The 16,826-nt window shown below is 35.0% G+C and overlaps 3 protein-coding genes, 1 long non-coding RNA gene and 1 other non-coding gene across 9 annotated transcripts; 3 read left to right on the forward strand and 2 right to left on the reverse strand.

The window, feature by feature from the left end:
- Window positions 1-802: 802 nt before the first annotated feature.
- On the forward strand, window positions 803-2,307 carry LOC108472020 (protein FD; the record flags this gene model as incomplete). The annotated part of the gene is made up of 3 exons (XM_017773547.1): window positions 803-1,444; window positions 1,530-1,607; window positions 1,869-2,307. Coding segments are annotated over 3 exons (792 nt in total), but the record flags the coding sequence as incomplete, so codon positions are not given.
- A 1,895-nt stretch (window positions 2,308-4,202) lies between these two features.
- On the forward strand, window positions 4,203-7,351 carry LOC108472019 (uncharacterized). Its single transcript, XR_008274628.1, has 2 exons — window positions 4,203-4,771; window positions 6,806-7,351. It is a non-coding gene; the product is annotated as an uncharacterized LOC108472019 (long non-coding RNA).
- A 1,226-nt stretch (window positions 7,352-8,577) lies between these two features.
- TRNAE-UUC (transfer RNA glutamic acid (anticodon UUC)) lies at window positions 8,578-8,649 on the forward strand. Its single transcript has one exon. It is a non-coding gene; the product is annotated as a tRNA-Glu (tRNA).
- Window positions 8,650-9,374: 725 nt separating this feature from the next.
- On the reverse strand, window positions 9,375-10,303 carry LOC108471225 (uncharacterized). Its single transcript, XM_017772844.2, has 3 exons — window positions 10,088-10,303; window positions 9,960-10,014; window positions 9,375-9,729 (listed from the first exon to the last, which is right to left on the reverse strand). Exons 1-3 carry the CDS (start codon window positions 10,186-10,188, stop codon window positions 9,622-9,624), a joined length of 264 nt encoding a protein of 87 aa, XP_017628333.1. The 5' UTR covers window positions 10,189-10,303; the 3' UTR covers window positions 9,375-9,621.
- Window positions 10,304-11,632: 1,329 nt separating this feature from the next.
- Window positions 11,633-16,627, reverse strand: LOC108474123 (protein MID1-COMPLEMENTING ACTIVITY 1). Of its 5 annotated transcripts, none has more exons than XM_053021652.1 (10): window positions 16,308-16,627; window positions 16,046-16,090; window positions 15,698-15,888; window positions 15,140-15,582; window positions 13,841-14,244; window positions 13,298-13,407; window positions 12,951-13,022; window positions 12,549-12,655; window positions 12,097-12,267; window positions 11,633-11,931 (listed from the first exon to the last, which is right to left on the reverse strand). In XM_053021652.1, the coding sequence occupies exons 4-9, from the start codon at window positions 15,548-15,550 to the stop codon at window positions 12,136-12,138; spliced, it is 1,236 nt and encodes a 411-aa protein (XP_052877612.1). In that variant the 5' UTR covers window positions 15,551-15,582; window positions 15,698-15,888; window positions 16,046-16,090; window positions 16,308-16,627; the 3' UTR covers window positions 11,633-11,931; window positions 12,097-12,135. The 5 variants fall into 5 exon arrangements, with proteins under 5 accessions (XP_052877612.1, XP_052877611.1, XP_017631528.1 ...); XM_053021651.1 differs by having other exon boundaries at window positions 12,174-12,267; window positions 15,698-15,961; XM_017776039.2 differs by having other exon boundaries at window positions 12,174-12,267; window positions 15,140-15,576; window positions 16,308-16,625.
- Window positions 16,628-16,826: the final 199 nt, after the last annotated feature.

Raw genomic sequence — 16,826 nt, forward strand, 5'->3', positions numbered from 1 at the left:
TATGCCTAAAATCTCGACTTAATTTCCTTTTGTTTTACCAAATTTGTTTCATTTTTATGCTTAGTTTTTGGGTAGAGCTATGGGTGTAGCTGCAGCTGTTATAGCCTATAGGAATAGCATATATTCGTATGGTATAATGAAGTGATAAGGAACAGGTACACCATAGCCTAAAGGTGGACTGACTGACGTATCGACATTTATATATATCGTTGTGCATATTAACCCACGGTCGATTTAAGCCACAGAATATGAGTACTGACTGACTGCAGCCTGGCTGACTGCTGAGATAGCGTTAGTGCACTCCCAATGTGGACCATTTTTTCCAGCTTGGAATAGGAGAACGTAGAAGCGACACATGTTGGTAATATTTTTAGTTAGTACTAACTATAGTATCGGTCCTCTTTCCCTATAACAGAAACTAATGACAAAAACATATTGTGAACACACTAGGTTCTATTGTAAGTTTATTATGCTCTCAACCCATAGGCCAAGGGGCATTGGCCCAAGTTGCACGGTCCTGCTTCAGGCGCGTGGCTGCAGTGTTGTTTCACACACTTTTAAACGACCAATGAAACAAAGCAAAGCCTCAAAACCATTGAGGTCGAGGTCAGCTTTTGTTTTCTCAGTACAAAAATTCTTTCCCATTATCACTCCCTTAGTAACACCTCCCACTCTTTTTATCTCAACTCTCAACTCTCAACTCTCAACTCTCTTCTACTACTTCTACTAGTGGTAAGTTGCATTTAAGCTCGGTTTCACACTGCTTCTCTACAAAGGCTTCTCTGTTTTTTTTTTTTATTAATTATCCATATTGTCATCACCCAACAACAACACACCAACATTCAGCCTAAACACACTGTCCTCAGTATCATCTTCTTCTTCTTCTTCCTCTTCTTCTTCATCATCATCATCATCATCTTCACCACTCTCTACCCCTTCCCATCTTCACAACCAAACCCATACACCCAAAACTATGGAAGAGGTATGGAAGGAGATTAACCTTGCTTCTCTACATGATAACTCTTCTTCCAGGGAAGGCCTAAATCCCCACAATCCCCATTTTATCCTCCAGGATTTTCTGGCTAGACCTTTCAGCAAAGAACCACCAACAAACAGGGTCTCCGCAAACGGGGACACCACGTTTCTTGATTCTCCACCACCGCCACCTCCTGCCACTCTTTTGAGCCTGAATTCGGGTCCCGGCTTTGATTTCCTTGATAACTCGTGTCCTCTCAGGTCTAAGCCGCGTTTGCAAATGCAAAACAACCCCATCTCGGATCTGTCCAATATGAATTGCCCATTTGACGCTCTAGCTTCGCCTTCTGGTTTGGCTTGTTTTGATAAGAAAAGGTTCCAAGATCCTGATAACAATTCTGGGGATCGACGCCACAAGCGTATGATCAAGAACCGGGAGTCTGCAGCTCGATCAAGAGCTAGGAAACAGGTATGTACTAGTGTGTTTCCCCGGTCATGGATTTCAATAAAAAGGGACGTTAACATTGAGATACTCTATTTTTTTTATATTGCAGGCTTACACTAATGAGTTAGAGCTTGAAGTTGCCCATCTTATGGAAGAGAATGCAAGACTCAAGAGACAGCAAGAACAGGTAAGGTAACTTGTATAGGCTGAGAACCCAAAAAAGAAAGAGAAATCAAAGAACCATTTCGTTTGTGATATTTGACCCAAATCTAGTAATGCAAACAATAAAGCATTGGTATATGGACTGATTGTAGTCACTGTACCAGTCCAGTAGTGGTAGGACAAGCCCGTAGAAGAAGAAAAAAAAAGCATTTGGTAAGATATAGTATGAAGAGTATTGACATTGTGCTGGTATTTTTGTGTGTTTGGGGCATGCAAATGGAAACAGTTACGTGTAGCTGCTGCCACTCCACTTTCTAGAAAGCGAACGCTTCAGCGAACGTCAACGGCTCCATTTTGAGGAAAAGATGGATCGAACCCTGCCTTCCGTCCTTGCTTGCCTGCCTTTTAACAATTAACTTAATATTATTTTGGCTTCTTATTATAACAGCTGCAGAGTGCATTGGAGGAGGGGTTATGTATGTATGTGTGGGTGGGTGAGTGAGTGAGAAGACAATTTGGCTTGGGTAAAATAAGGAAAGAAAGAAAGGGAAAGGGCTGACATATGCAGCTGGGACATAGGTGTTGGATTGTGTATGTTGTTATGGTTGGACTTAGTCAAAATGTCGTAATTTGGTGGTTCCAAAAGCATTCATGATCCATCTTTAGTTTTTTAATGTTAGCATAACCAATAAAGTGGTGAAATAAAAAGGGCAGTAGAAAGAAAACAGGATGTGACAACTCCCCGTACCCTAGCCGCCTCACTCAACACCCTATCTTAACAAGCCTAGATTTTATGTTACATTATCCTTTGAATTTTGTTTACATTTTCTAATTTTGGTTATCATTTCATTTAATATAATACGAAAACAAAAAATCATAAAAAAAAAAAGAAAATTACAATTAAACCAGTTTCAAGTTTAGCCTTGGAAGAATTATATTTTAGTCTTAAAAGAGAGACCTATTCATGTTCACCTTTTTTCTTAAATTTAAAATGAATTATGTTTATGTTTATTTTTAAAATTAAATTAATTTATTTGAAAATAGTCATAACCAAACATAATTGCATGTGTCTCTTAAGTCCTAACAATTAAAAATCTAATCATGGATAATAATATATATAACCAAATCTCATCATTTTAGATATAAATAATAAATTTTAAACATTATTAATTATATTATAAATAAAATAAACACATAAGTAATCATAATATTAATAATTAAAAGAAAGATCCAGTTACAAGTGCCCTTTCATATATTTCTTTGTATTACTAATATTTTAACGATTCAACCGCTTTTATTAATATAATTATACTTTTTATGTATGTAAAATTTTGAATCAATTTGATATAATATCTTTATCATAGTGATCTAAAATTGAACGATTAAAAATTATTTTTATATTTAAAAATAGTTAAAATTTTAATTTAAATCAAATTTAACATATATAATCTATATAAATAAAATATAAAATAAAAAAATACAAAAGAGTATGAAAATGAATCCCTATTGATATTGAGATTGCCATAGGAATGGGAATATTTATAATTCAATTTATTCAACAAAAATTATTCGTGTTGATTTATTTAAATTAATAAACGAACCTGTTCATTGTTCCGTATACGCCATTGCCATTGCCATTGCCTTTACCTTATTATTTATTCCACTTTATCTGCTTCATGTTTGGACCTGATTGAATTTCCATCCACTAGAGAAATGGCAGCTTTCATTGTTCATGGGTTTGATTCCCTTTTGAATCAATTCAATTTTTTTTCACAGCATCCATCCGGTCAAAAGGTGATTATGATCATGATTTTAGAATTAAATTATCTTCCTTAGTTTTAATTTAATAAATTATTATAAAATTTGAAAATTAACAAATTTAATTTAACCTGATTGTATTAATTTTTTGAGTCAATTGATCTTATGATTTTTTCCAAACTGATCTCCTAACTGTTTTCAAATCTAATTGATTAATCTAATCTGATTCAAATAATGTTAATTATGAGTAATTACATAAGAACTAATTATAATATTATAAACAAAAGAGAAATTCCGAGTAACAACAAATTATAATAGAAAAATATAAGACATGAGAAAAGATGATAATTATTCCTTTTGTTTGAATTCATAAGTTTATAAATTATTTTTATTTATAAGAATTTAATTTTTCTTTTTAAAAACGAGCATTTAATTTTACTTTAAGATAATACTAGAATGTTTTGCACCTTTTGTTGGGATTCAATTTTTAATTATAATTATATTTATTTATTAAATATTATTAAAATTGTAATATATATTTATTAAAATAATTAACATAGATTAAATCTTAAAATTTTAGTAAAGTAGAGGATTAAGACTAAAATTTTATCTTATCTTATATGAAAAAAAAAAAGAGGGAGGTTTGTGTGCGCTTAGGAACTTTTTATATAAATAGCTAATGAAATTATAAACATTTAGGTAGCAAATCATGTAAAAAAATATGAAAATTAAATTTTAAATTTGAATATAGTATAGAGATTAAAATTAAAAGTGAATTGTTTTTATGTACTTTAAATAAAATAAAGGGAGTAGAATTGAAAATTATTTTTATAATGAAAAGAAAAACATGGGAGAAGATGTGAAATAAGGAAGGGCTTGGGGGTTCCTTTGTAGGGAATTGGTATGACCCAAAATTGGATTATCTTTAGAAAAACAATGTCCAAACCTTTTGTGTGTTGAAATATCTTAATCCTACATGGTTGCCAAATAAGGAGAAAAAGATATGGGTATTTAAAAACTTGATATTTTAAATCCAGAAAGAAAGGACTTTGGGGGTTGGGGGGGCTTTCCCCAAGACCAAAAAATATTTGACTTGAGAATTTGTTTATTTGCTTTTGGCTTATTATGCACTAACATTGTGGCTATCATGAAGAATATAATGAAAAAATTGAAATGAAAATATCATGATGGAAGAAGAAAGAACCAGATTACTGGACGGGAGGGAAACAGAAGAAGAGGAGAGGATTGCTACCGATTACTTCAAGTCTCTATTTGAATAGTAAGGGTCCTCGGTTAACGAAGAAGTGCTAGAAGCAGTGGAGAATCGAATCTCTTGGGATTCAAACCATCTTCTTTGCCATGAATTTAAAGTCGAGGAGATTACAGAGGCCCTCAAGCAGATGCACCCAACGAAATCACCAGGACCTCATGGTATGCCTGCCTTATTCTTTCAACGGTATTGGCATATTATTAAAAATGATGTAATCAAGTTTTGAATGAAGGAAATTCCTTAGTCGAAAGAAACTAAACTTGTATCATTCTGATCCCAAAAGTTTCGAATCCTACATAGATGGCTCATTTCCGTCCAATCAGCTTCTGTCATCTACAAACTTCTTGTCAAACCGATTGAAATCTGTGTTGCCCCTTTGCGTTAGTGAGAACCAAGGCACTCATTCACCGTATTCACAAGAATACTAAAGGGAACAATGGTTCCTTTGCCCTGAAGTTTGATATGACAGAGCAGAATGGAACTTTCTCGAAGCTATCATGAAGAAGATGGTTTTGATAAGAGATGGGTAACTTTAGTCATGCACTGTGTCAAATCTGTCTAGTTTTCAGTAATCCTCAACGGGAAGATTTCCGACCGCTTACATCCTAGCAAAAGTCTTGGGCAAGCAGACCCACTATCTCCCTACCTCTTTTTACTTTGTACTGAGGGTTTATCGGCCCATTCTTCCAAAAGCACAAAGAGAAGGGGGTCTAATAGGAGTTAAGGCTTGTCGACATGGTCCTAGAGTTAATCATCTATTTTTCGCTAATGACAGCTTACTTTTCGCAAGCACGAAGAGGAGCGAAGCGGAAAAGATGAAGGGCCCTGTAAGTTCATACGAGGAAAGCTCAGGACAGAAAATCAATTATGACAAATCTACTCTTTTCTTTAGCCCCAATACACCCAACATCCTAAGGAGCAATGTACGAAGCCTCTTTGGCATTCAGGTGGTGATGAACCCAGAAAAAATATCTCAGAATGCCAACGTTGGTTGGTAAAAGGAAAAAATGGGCTTTTCAAGATATCATCAACAAAGTTCAACGCAAAATCCAAGAGAGGAGTAAAAAATTCTTTTCATTTGGGGGAAAAGAAATCTTCATCAAAGCAGTTCTCTAAGCCTTGCCAACATATGTAATGAATTGCTTTCGGCTTCCAACTACCTTGTGTAACGAAATTACACGAACCGTTAAGAATTATTGGTGGGCTAACAAAGGTGATAAAAGATGTATGTATTGGACTGGTTGGGACAGAATGCGCACTCCAAAATTTATCCCGGATTAGGATTCCGTGAGTTGAAGCTTTTTAACACAGCTCTTCTCAGGAGACAAGAATGGGGGTTGCTTAGTGGAAAGGAAACCTTGTTTTCTAAGGCTACCGACTCTAAGTACTTTCGCCATGGTTGTTTTCTTGAATCAGAGTTCCTTCCTTTTTATGGAGAAGCTTATGGTCCTCTGAAGAGCTGTTGCAAAAAAGAACCCGATGGAGAGTTGGAAATGGAGAGCATATTAAGATTAAAATCGATGGATGGATACCCGTTAATGATTCTTTCCAGGTGCTATCGACAACCTCTAACATCCATCCGAATGATAAAATCAGCCTCCTCATTGACAAAGCTAACAATAGATGGCGGGAGGACTTGATTAGAGTTGAATTCAAATTCTATCATTGAAATGCCCCTTGCAGCGAAACTTTGTGAGGATATGATTGTTTGGCACCATAACAGAGATGGGAAATATTCAACCAAGAGCGGTTACAAACTACTTTCTGTGGATTCTACTCCTTATGGGCCTCATAAGTGCATTTGGAGAACTTTATAGAAAACTAAAGTTAAATTGTTCGCCCGGGAGAGCATGCAACACGGCCTTACCAACAGTTGGGAATATTGCTTATAGGATCCAAAATGTCCAACAAACAATGCAAGCGAAGCGGATGTGACAGGGTGACTGATCTCCATGCCTTACGTGATTGCACCTTGTCAAAAGAAGTCCTCTATTGCCAAATTCCTTCCCCATTATTGAACGATGAATTTGAGACTGCTGTTGACATGGCTTCAAGGATTATGAATCTTAATTTTTTTTTAATATTTTGTGATGATGATTCTTTGGGGTCTTTAGAATGCTTGGAACTTTATGATTCATGCTACCAAATCTTTCTTGGCTTCCAACTATGCTGATGAAATCACGAATCAATTGCAGGAATATAAGAGAATTACCAACTTTGCTTCCTAGGGATATAGTCAGTCCACTCCCGGTTTTTCTTGGCAAGCTCCACCATGTCAACTTATCAAGGTTAATTTCGATGCCAGCTTCGATCATATGTCTAAACAAGGTGCAAGTGGTCTCATCGTTCGAGACAATGACGGTTTCGTTCTTGCATGTGGACAGTCTAAAATGGAGAGAGTTATGGATGCTAGTGTGGCAGAGTCAACTACTGTCGTCAAAGCGATGGAATTTGCCTTACAACTCGGGTATCAAAAGGTTATTTTTGAAGAGGATGCTTTGAATGTTATTATTGGATTACAGGGAAGAAACAAGGACCTCTCTTGTATGGAACTAGTGATTTCAAAAGGAAGATCCCTTGCCCTTCTTTTCCAGATTTGTGTCTTCAAACACACCAAAAGGAAATGCAATGAAGCTGCTCACCATTTAGCTAAAAACTGTTATTTTCTGTGTGATGCTTTTTGGATGGAAGAATGTTTATCTTTTCTCTATGATACTGTAATCAAGGACGCTATTTATGCTTAATCTAATGCGGTCATATTTCTTTCAAAAACAAAAAAAAGTTTCGAATGAGGAATACCGAAAAAAAAAATCTTAAAACTCCGTATCAATTTTGATTTAATATGTAATTTGATATATGAATTTTGATATGGTTTAACTGCATACATAAAATTTTGAATGTGATTCAACTATATACATCACTTATTTTTCATATTAGATAAATATGTTTATTTATTTATGCAATATGTAAACTTAAAATGGTTTTGATAATTATTTTAGTAATTTGTGAAAATTAAGTCAAATTAAAATTTCATATATAAAATTACACAAAATCATAGTTCACGTTTACATTTCACATTTAACCAAATTTGATGTATAATTTTGAGATTAATCCCAAAAGAAAAGTATTAATTTAATGAGTTTTTAACTTTAGGTTGGCTGCTTATCTTTTTGCGTTTAGGCTATTGTGGAACACTTGAGATTTTATTATAATTAGGATTATCATATTTAATAGTATATATAATTAATAATTAAATATAGAGAGAGATTTATTTACATCGGTATAAAATATTCCGTAACTTTTAATACTATTAATATTTTAATAATCTAACCATCATCTTCATTCATGTAGATCATGATTGTTAAGTTTAAAAACCTGATATAAGTGAATCCCTCCACATTAAATATATAATTATAAATTTGGGCAAAGTTCAAACTAATTTTTTTGCTTAAGCCCATTTTTTTAGTCTCATATATTTGCCTAAGCTCTAAATTGAATTTCGCATATAGGGTTGTTAAAGGTTTGACCTCAAGTGATAACATTCACACCGACAATGCTCTTATATAACATAAGGTACAAGTTCAAATACCATAAAGTGAAAACCTTACTAGGCATCCAACAAGGTGTTGTTGCTTGATGAACCCACCGTCATCACATATTCAAACCGCCTCTTTAGACACTTCAACTTTTAATAAAAATACTCTATGAACTTGTTTAGGCTCTCAGAAAAATTAAGAGTCAAACCCTCCATCAAATACTATAATCTATTGAGGGAATTGACGTATCTGGATAGACAACACTTTGCAAATGCGTCAACAAAATCGACCTTATAAAAGTATACATAAATATAAACATGTTCAAAAATCAAGTATTTCTTTTGACTTCTTATGATATACAAAGCCCATTAACCTAGTTCTTCTATCCAATACTTTATATATAATAAATAAATATTACCTATCACATCTAATCCATTGTCGTCCAGTGGTTAGGATGTCTGGCTTTCACCCAGGAGACCCGTGTTCAATTCCCGGCAATGGAATTTTTTTATTTAATCTTTATTTTTTTAAGCTTAGCTATATCGATATCCAAATTATGTACAGTAGGGTTTCTGCGTTCTTTTAGCTATATCCATTGACCAGTTGAAAAGGAAGTATGAAGCATGTCAATTCCCTCCTTCAAAACCTATTTCAACTTGTTCTGAAAGCTTTCACCATTAGCTCACTCTTGCCCGCAACTGCTTTCTCTCGCTCACCCCTAATTGACCTTCTTCCATCTCCACATCGCCCAGCTTTTTTTTTGCTTCTACTCTTACACCAATCATGTTGTAGACTACCAACTTCTTGAGAACCATTTGCACCATATATTTAACAAGAGATTTGTTCCCAAAAACTAACATGCCACTTTCTACACCAAATTCCTTTGAAGAAAACAAAAAAGACTGCCCACATGAAACCAGTTGCTTGAGTGCTTGATAAATATAGCTGAAAATGTTTCCATAGCAGTGACATATCACTTGGTTGACCAATAGGATTAAACAGCGCTTCCAGTGATTGGATTCATTCCAAATATTCAAAAAACCCGAACAGCAATCAGGATATCAATCGTGAGTCAAGCATATCCAATAGGTAGTAAGTTAAATATCCCGGAACATCATCATCGTAACATGGATTGGTCAAGCATGCTTCTAAGGAAGCAAGACTGAGAATATAGCACTAAAAGATAGCCCCAAAAGGAATCGCAAATGCATGAATTTAGCAACGCAAATTCTCATGAACAAACAAAATACGTTTATGCTCATTCTTTAAAACCTTCAAAAATAGGAATCATGATCTTATAACCCAAAAACAATTTTCCTTTCTATGCAATCCATGTTTTGGGTTCTAAACTGAACACAGAGGCAGCAAACAAACATAGAACAGGCAGTTTACAAAGATAAATAGGTGAGGTCTTCCTTTTCCATCCATAGCACCATGGAAATAGCAAGATACAAGGATCCCCAACTAGCCATTCGTTACTTGTTGTTAGCTGAATCATCAGCAGCATTATCATGTTTCATTGTATCATCAGTATCAAGTATCTTCCCATCTGTCGGCACCAAACATGGGATCCCATCCTTTATCTAACCAAACCACACACAAACCATAAGCTCCAAAACCCAACTACATACAGATAAGTTGTAAAAGGTTTTCCTTTGGTAAAAACGGTAGAATTGCAACTCCAATGGCAACTTCAGAGGTACAATATTATCATAATCTAATAGCAAATCATTAGGCAACCAATTCCCAAGGAAACTCAACAATTGGAAAGAAACAGCCTAATTAAAAAAGGGGAAATAGAAATGTAACTCACAGGAAAAGAGACACCAATAGAATCGCTGATAAGAGAAGGTGGTTCCTCGCAAACCCTATCCAATAAAAATACAGAAATCAGCAAACGGAAAACATCGTAAAGGAAAGGGAAACCAAAAGAGCGAGCACCTTAAAGCTTGTTTGGAGAGCGGACAAACGAGGATCTCTGAAAGTGTCTTGTTAACTCCGGTTCCTGCTTCTTTTAGAAGCCATTTGGATAATCTCACCATTTTTTTTTCTTTTTCCCTTCAATCTGTTTACCTTTTAACTTTTAGGCTTTATTTTTTTTTTTCCTTTTCCCTTCAATCTGTTTACCCTTTAACTTTTATGCTTTATCCCCATCTGCTACTCGCGATGTTACAATGTAACCCCAGCGCTGGCCCATGCACTAGTCCTTTTAGGCTTTTGCAAAAATAAAATCCGTACAAGTACTATTCATTTGAAATTTTGTCTAATTTAAAATTTAGAATTAATTAGTAATGTTTTTAATTATTTTATGTTGGATTTTTTTAATTACTTTTTTTTAAAAGAGTAGAAATAAGCACGTGTCTAATTAACTATCAATCTTGAAAAATTAACCCTTTAATTATTATTATGCAGAATTTTCAACACTTCATTTAGAGATAATTTAAATATACGCTACTTAAATAATTAATACAAATCCATCGTTGCTAGCACATCTGCGACCCTATTCCCTCACGATAAGCATGCACCACCTTTGCTTAAGTAAGGCCAAAATCGAGCGCCAAACCAGATATAATAGAGCAGCCTCAGAACCTCCATAAGTAGCCACACAACCTCCAAGCTATCCATTTCAAGAACAATGCGAAGTTCACCCTCCTCCCATGCACAGCGCAAACCCTCACACAACTCCACTTCCGTTATAGAACAAATGCCAATGCTCCCCACAAGCCAGTGTCCATTGTAGTGTCCCGCACTACACCACCACAAGAAGCCAAGCCGCCATCGGTCCTAAGCACCCCATCCTTGTTCAACTTGCGGCGAGCCTTCCCACCTAATCAACCAACACACCCGATTGTTACTAGAACCCACCTGCCTAGAGCAATCAATCATAGCCCGTCGAGCAATTAAATCTTGGAATGTTAAAATACTACCTATTCAAAATTATCTTTAGTTTATAAATGACGTTTTCCATTAAAATTTATTTTTAAATTACATACATAGATAGAATAAATTTCTAAATTAGAAAAGAAATGACAAATTTCAAATATCTAAAGGGAACAAATATTTGATGCATAACTAAACCCAAATAAAAGGGGTTAATTGCAAGTTAACGTACATAGAGGTCTCTGTACAATTAGGAGAAATAGTTAAAGATATGCATACTCGATCAGTCCCATTGTAGACAATTTTTATGATCGTTCTTTCATCAAGACAATGAGCTTTATGGTCGTCCTTTCGTTAAAATATTACATGTAAACAAATTTCAAAATAAAAACATCAAACATAAATGATATTCAAAATATAACATAATATTGAAAATAATCATAATCACACTTTTATTTTACCAAAACGAAATAATCGTAAATAATAACATTTTGAAATACTGCATTTTAAAAGATTTTCATTTTAAGCCTCCAAAATTTTAAATTTTTTTTATCCAAAAGCACCCTTGGATTGAATACTTGTTTCCCTAATATCTAAAGAAACAAGTTTAATAAACTAAATCCAAAACTACTATACAGCTAAAAATTAGTGTATAATACAACATGAGGTGAATGAATCTCCTCAAATAATTGGACTAATTTACATATCTATAGGTTCAAAAGCAAAGGGCGCCATATTCTTAGTACAGTTTTAATTTCACAGAGGCCACTAAGGAGGGTTACGCTCTATATATTAAACCTCCAAAAAAAAAAAAAGAAGGGAAAAGCTTTGAATCCTATCCTGTCCTGTTACTCATGATTCCATAAATTGTGATGGTGGCGGGCTTGTTTTAGTCTTCTCTGACCCTGCATGTTCATATGAATTTCACGTTTATAACATGAAGAAAACAGTACCACAAATATGAATTGCATCATTCTGGGGGAAAAAGGAAGAATTCAAAAGAAAAGCTACCCCACACGATCAGTAACTAAAACTATCCAATATGTTCTGATTTGGTTGTCATTAGTTACCGATGAATACTTAGAAGAAAACTGAGATTTCAAACCAGATCACGAGGTTCTTGGCAATTGGCATATACTGGACATACCATTAAACCCACGTATCTCTACTTCTCGCCATTCTTGAACAAGGGCGCAACAGCAGCACATCAAATGTGAGAGGAAATCATCAATAAATCCACCCTGCCAAAAGGAGGGAAAAAAAAGTTGCATTTTAAGGAAACCCAATCCGAAGTAAGATAACCCTGAATAACTTAATTATAGCCCTTATACCTAAGACAAGACAGTCTAAAACCATATGCCATTAATTCATGTACTAAAAACAGCACCACATATGAGCAATGAGGACAAGGTAACAGCATCTACGCCATATTATTTCATGGCACTAAAAATAGTAGAAACTTATGATTCAGGGTTTTATAATTTGCACAAGCAGATTACTCTTTCATTGGCAGAGAAAATACCGTGATGTTTAATGCCTTGCGAAGCTTCCTTCTAACACAGCATGTGTAGCAACAGCATGACAATATCAATGAATATGCCATCAATTCATTGCATGCTTCTGCAGAAGCTGAAGAAAGTTTCTATGTGAGCTTCGAAATAATACCAAAACCGAAAACAGAATTCCAAAGGTGTTACAGTTTGTATGACATTTTTCATTAGCAAGACTAGAATGCAATTTCCTTTGCTAAGGAAAGATTATAATCACTTGTTCATACAGGCTAAGCAATATAGAAACACACAGGCGTATTTTAGTAAGAACACATAAAACAATATGATCGGGGTAAATTGAAAACAACACATCACATTCTTTCACAAATGAAGATCACAAACTAGCGATTAAAATATAATTAAGAAATACTTACACATGTGCCTGTTTGTTGCCACAGTAGCAATCTTTGAAAGCGTACCACAAGGACAGAAGAATGTCTTTATACCTGCAATGAAAAATGGTGGCTTAAGTGACAAGATAAAACATCAAATTCAGAACGTAAGTTCTGCAAAAGAGATATGTCCTATAAATCTTACTAAAAATCATGTTCCTCATCCCAAGCAAAAGAAACAAATATTCAAATTTAAAATAAATGTTCCTATCCCTTTCTTGGGGCTAAATAATCTCAAGTTGTAAGTTGCAACTTCTATCAAGTCAAATAGAATAGAAAGAAGACATTTCATACAATAACGGAGCAACAATGATGTAAGAAAGACGTACACAAATATGGTTCTGAGCAACAACCAAGCAAATCAGCATGCCATTCGTCATATCGATCCAAACCTCTATCAGAGAGCAGATCACGTCCTGATGAAACTGAAGATGTGTTTCTGAGCAAAAAGATTAGGCATAAAACTTTTAGAAATCATATTTAGCTCCAGGCACATGAAGTACATAAAGCATGGGTGCATATTCAAAAGCTTAAGGACTTAAAAAGACACCAAGACTGTAACTCAAATGCCAAATTCCATCTAAATGGTAGGTATCACGATGTTGGCATCCTAATACCACAAAGGTTTTAATTCCATTACAGTAATCAAGGTAAATTAGTTATTGTTTTGAATTAAATTGGCAGTTAGAGAAACTAATTGTACTTTCTTAATAATGTCTACATTAGCTTTCAACTTTTTTTAAGGCATAAGGCCAACGGAAGAAAATAGGGAAAGGTTCCACAGGACATTGCTGCATGAAAAGATGTTTATATAGAACTACAGTTAGTTGCATTTTGACAACACAAGACTTATGTATGAAAGGAAAACTAACCTTGAAGTTATGCCTGAACCAGGTTTCTTAGGAGAGATTTCATCATATGAATGACCTTTCTCACTATTGGCATCTGAGTAATTACGCTCTACTTTCTTCGACCTCTTATCTGGAGCCGAAGTTGCAGCAGCAACTTCTGTTACCTCAAGCAAATGCTGGATTACTTCACACTGCTGCACATCATAATTAGATTGAGATCGTTGTAATTCCACTTGGAGCTTTTCATTTTCCTTTAGAAGTGCTTCATTAAAACACAAATTTGGATATGAGCAAGAAAGAGTTTTTTTCAATATTATGGCATCGTTTGTTGACGGTTCTGGTTTCAGTATAACATCTTGCACCCTTCGGTCCTCTTCATCCAATGTGTATTCATGTTGATCTTTCTCTATAACTTCTAGTCTCTCCTGCAGGTTTGGGAGAACTGAAAAATTAGTAAAGCGGGCAAGCTGAATATGATTTGAAATTGGTGCAAACCACTGGGCATTTTAGTCCCTTCAGTTATCCAATTGGTTTGTTATTTTCCAATGAAACATATTCAGATCTTCCAATAGAAAACATCTCTTCTCTGCATGCAACATTTTCTATAATTCAGTGCATTTTCCTGCCAGTAAAGGCTTGGTCTCTATCATCTTTTTGATGAAATCAGAGGCCTTATACAAACTATTTTGGCCAAGGGATTCATCAATAGAGAAGCTGATAGGCCTGAATAGTTTAGATTTTCATTAAATATAGGGACCTCTACTACCTAATAGGAAGGAAAATCGTATATGATTGACCCATCCTTCCAAACAATTAAATATCAAAGGAATTGATAAGGACATATAACTACAACTGAAGCTATGAAGTTTGTTCCTTCCTTTTGCCTTTCCACCTCCGTCAACTAGACAGGCTGAAAGATGTTCCCTTGTCTTTCTATTCACATTCGCCTTCCCTTCTCCACCACCCACCCCAACCCTCCCAAAGTTAATAAAACAAAATATAAAGAATTAGAGAATAAATGTAACTTAGCTGGTCTTAAACGGTTGGCTAACATAATAAGGAATGAAAGATAATCCTTCATCTATAATGGCCAAGGAAAGGAATATAACCGAGGGAAGAAAGAAGAATCAACTGGTATAGAGAGATCCATACCAGTTTTAACAACTAAAATATATGAAGAGCATTTCTAAGGCTAAGACAAGTACCAGTTCCAAATCCGAATCCGAATATCATTTCAAAATTATTTTGGGAGTCATGCAAATAAGGAAAAAAAAAATCTAGGTGGGAAATTATTCAAACAGCAACTAGAATAATCAATACCCTGACTCGAGAATTATCCACCAGCGTGATAAGAGGAACAATCTTCAAATACTGGTCGATTTCATTCTGGGCCTTCCTAAACTGATACACGATGTTCCATCCCATGGCCAGGAGATACAGATAGCTCCTATCCTGACAACTATTGACCAAAATGTAAGCCCTCCTTAATGCATCCTCAAGTTGCTCCAATGGCTCACGCGTCTCCGGATACCTCTTAAGCTCCGAGATCTTAAGCTGCTCCAGCAAGTTACCGATCAACTTGAGATGCAGCGCGAATTGCCTGCAATTCTTCTTGTGCATTCGGGCTGTGCTTGCAGCTTTACCTATCATAGCTATTAACCGCACTGCATCAAACCCAGCGAGCTGGGCTACATTTGCAACTTCTCCAAAATGTTCCCACGCAGATGCCATCCTTTCCTCTCAATAAAATCTAAAACCTGCTTCTAATATAAATTTCCATGGTATTATATCTTTGGGGAGCCAATATCGAAATTAACGAACAAACAAAAACAAATAAGCCAGAAAGGTGAGAATTGAGAAATCGTCGGTGGTTTTTACCTGTTCTAAGCTAGAAGCTTCAACAAAATAAATCAGTAAGAGCTTCGGTTCTTCGGTTAGGCCTCTCTAACTGCATTGCGTAACAAAAGTCAGAGCTGATTTCTCTAAAAACATCGACGAAGCGTCACCTCAAACTTGAGAAGGAATATAATATCCGGTTACAAGCTGGATCAAAGATTCCGTCCCAGGATCTGTAAGAAAATTGCATAATCACTTCAGATCTTCCATTATTCAGAGCTAAGAACAGCACAGTATCCGTTTTAACTGCTTAAGGATTAAAAAAATAAATAGATAAATCAGTAAAATACCATAATCTATAAGAGTATGCTTCACGCTTTCTTCGCTCACCTTTTATCGAGTCAAACAAAAAGCATGGCGATTCAATTCTTCGAGCTGGAAAAAAGAGAAGAGCCAAAAAAAAATGAAAATGCAACTTTCTTTTTTGGACTTTAAAAAATGCAACTTATTACTATACAGAAATGAATCGGCGGATGAGCTTTTTCATGAACCGTAATCAAGGCCAAAAATTAAAATACATTGAGAAGAAAAAAAAATCAATGAACTGAGAAGTAATTAGAGAGAATGAAGGAAATAAATGAATGACAGTCACCTGCTTCTCTCTCTCACCGGCAGTTTTCTCTTATTTCTATGCTTTTTCTTCGTTTTTGTTTTATATCTTCAAGGGGGAAAAAAAAGCGTGGGAGTTTAGGAGAAGAGGTGCATTAAATTGAGGGATTAACGGCGATACCTCTTCTGTCTTCCAGAGTGAGCAGTGCATACCTGAATAAAGTGTTTTTTTTACTCCAAAAATGAGCTGGCAGTGGCAATGTTTTTAGAAGTGGATGGGGTTTTGGGTAATCATAAAATATTTTATAAATAATTACTGCGATACGTGTTTCATTATTTTAATTAAGGAGAATGGCAGCTATTTTCACGGATGTTAATACATAATGTGAGTGACGACTATAAACAGATTGATGTCCGTCGTAAATAGACAAAGTCCGTTTAATTCTTGTCGGTAGATATTGCTTAGTACATTAGTTCCAACTTTTACTTAAAACCAATATGACACTAATTAACACTATTTTTTTAATTAAATAAGCGAAGGTCACTCACCTCAGTGGACATC

This window comes from Gossypium arboreum, chromosome 11 (genome assembly GCF_025698485.1).
Source record: "Gossypium arboreum isolate Shixiya-1 chromosome 11, ASM2569848v2, whole genome shotgun sequence".
NCBI classification, from domain to species: Eukaryota; Viridiplantae; Streptophyta; class Magnoliopsida; order Malvales; family Malvaceae; genus Gossypium; species Gossypium arboreum.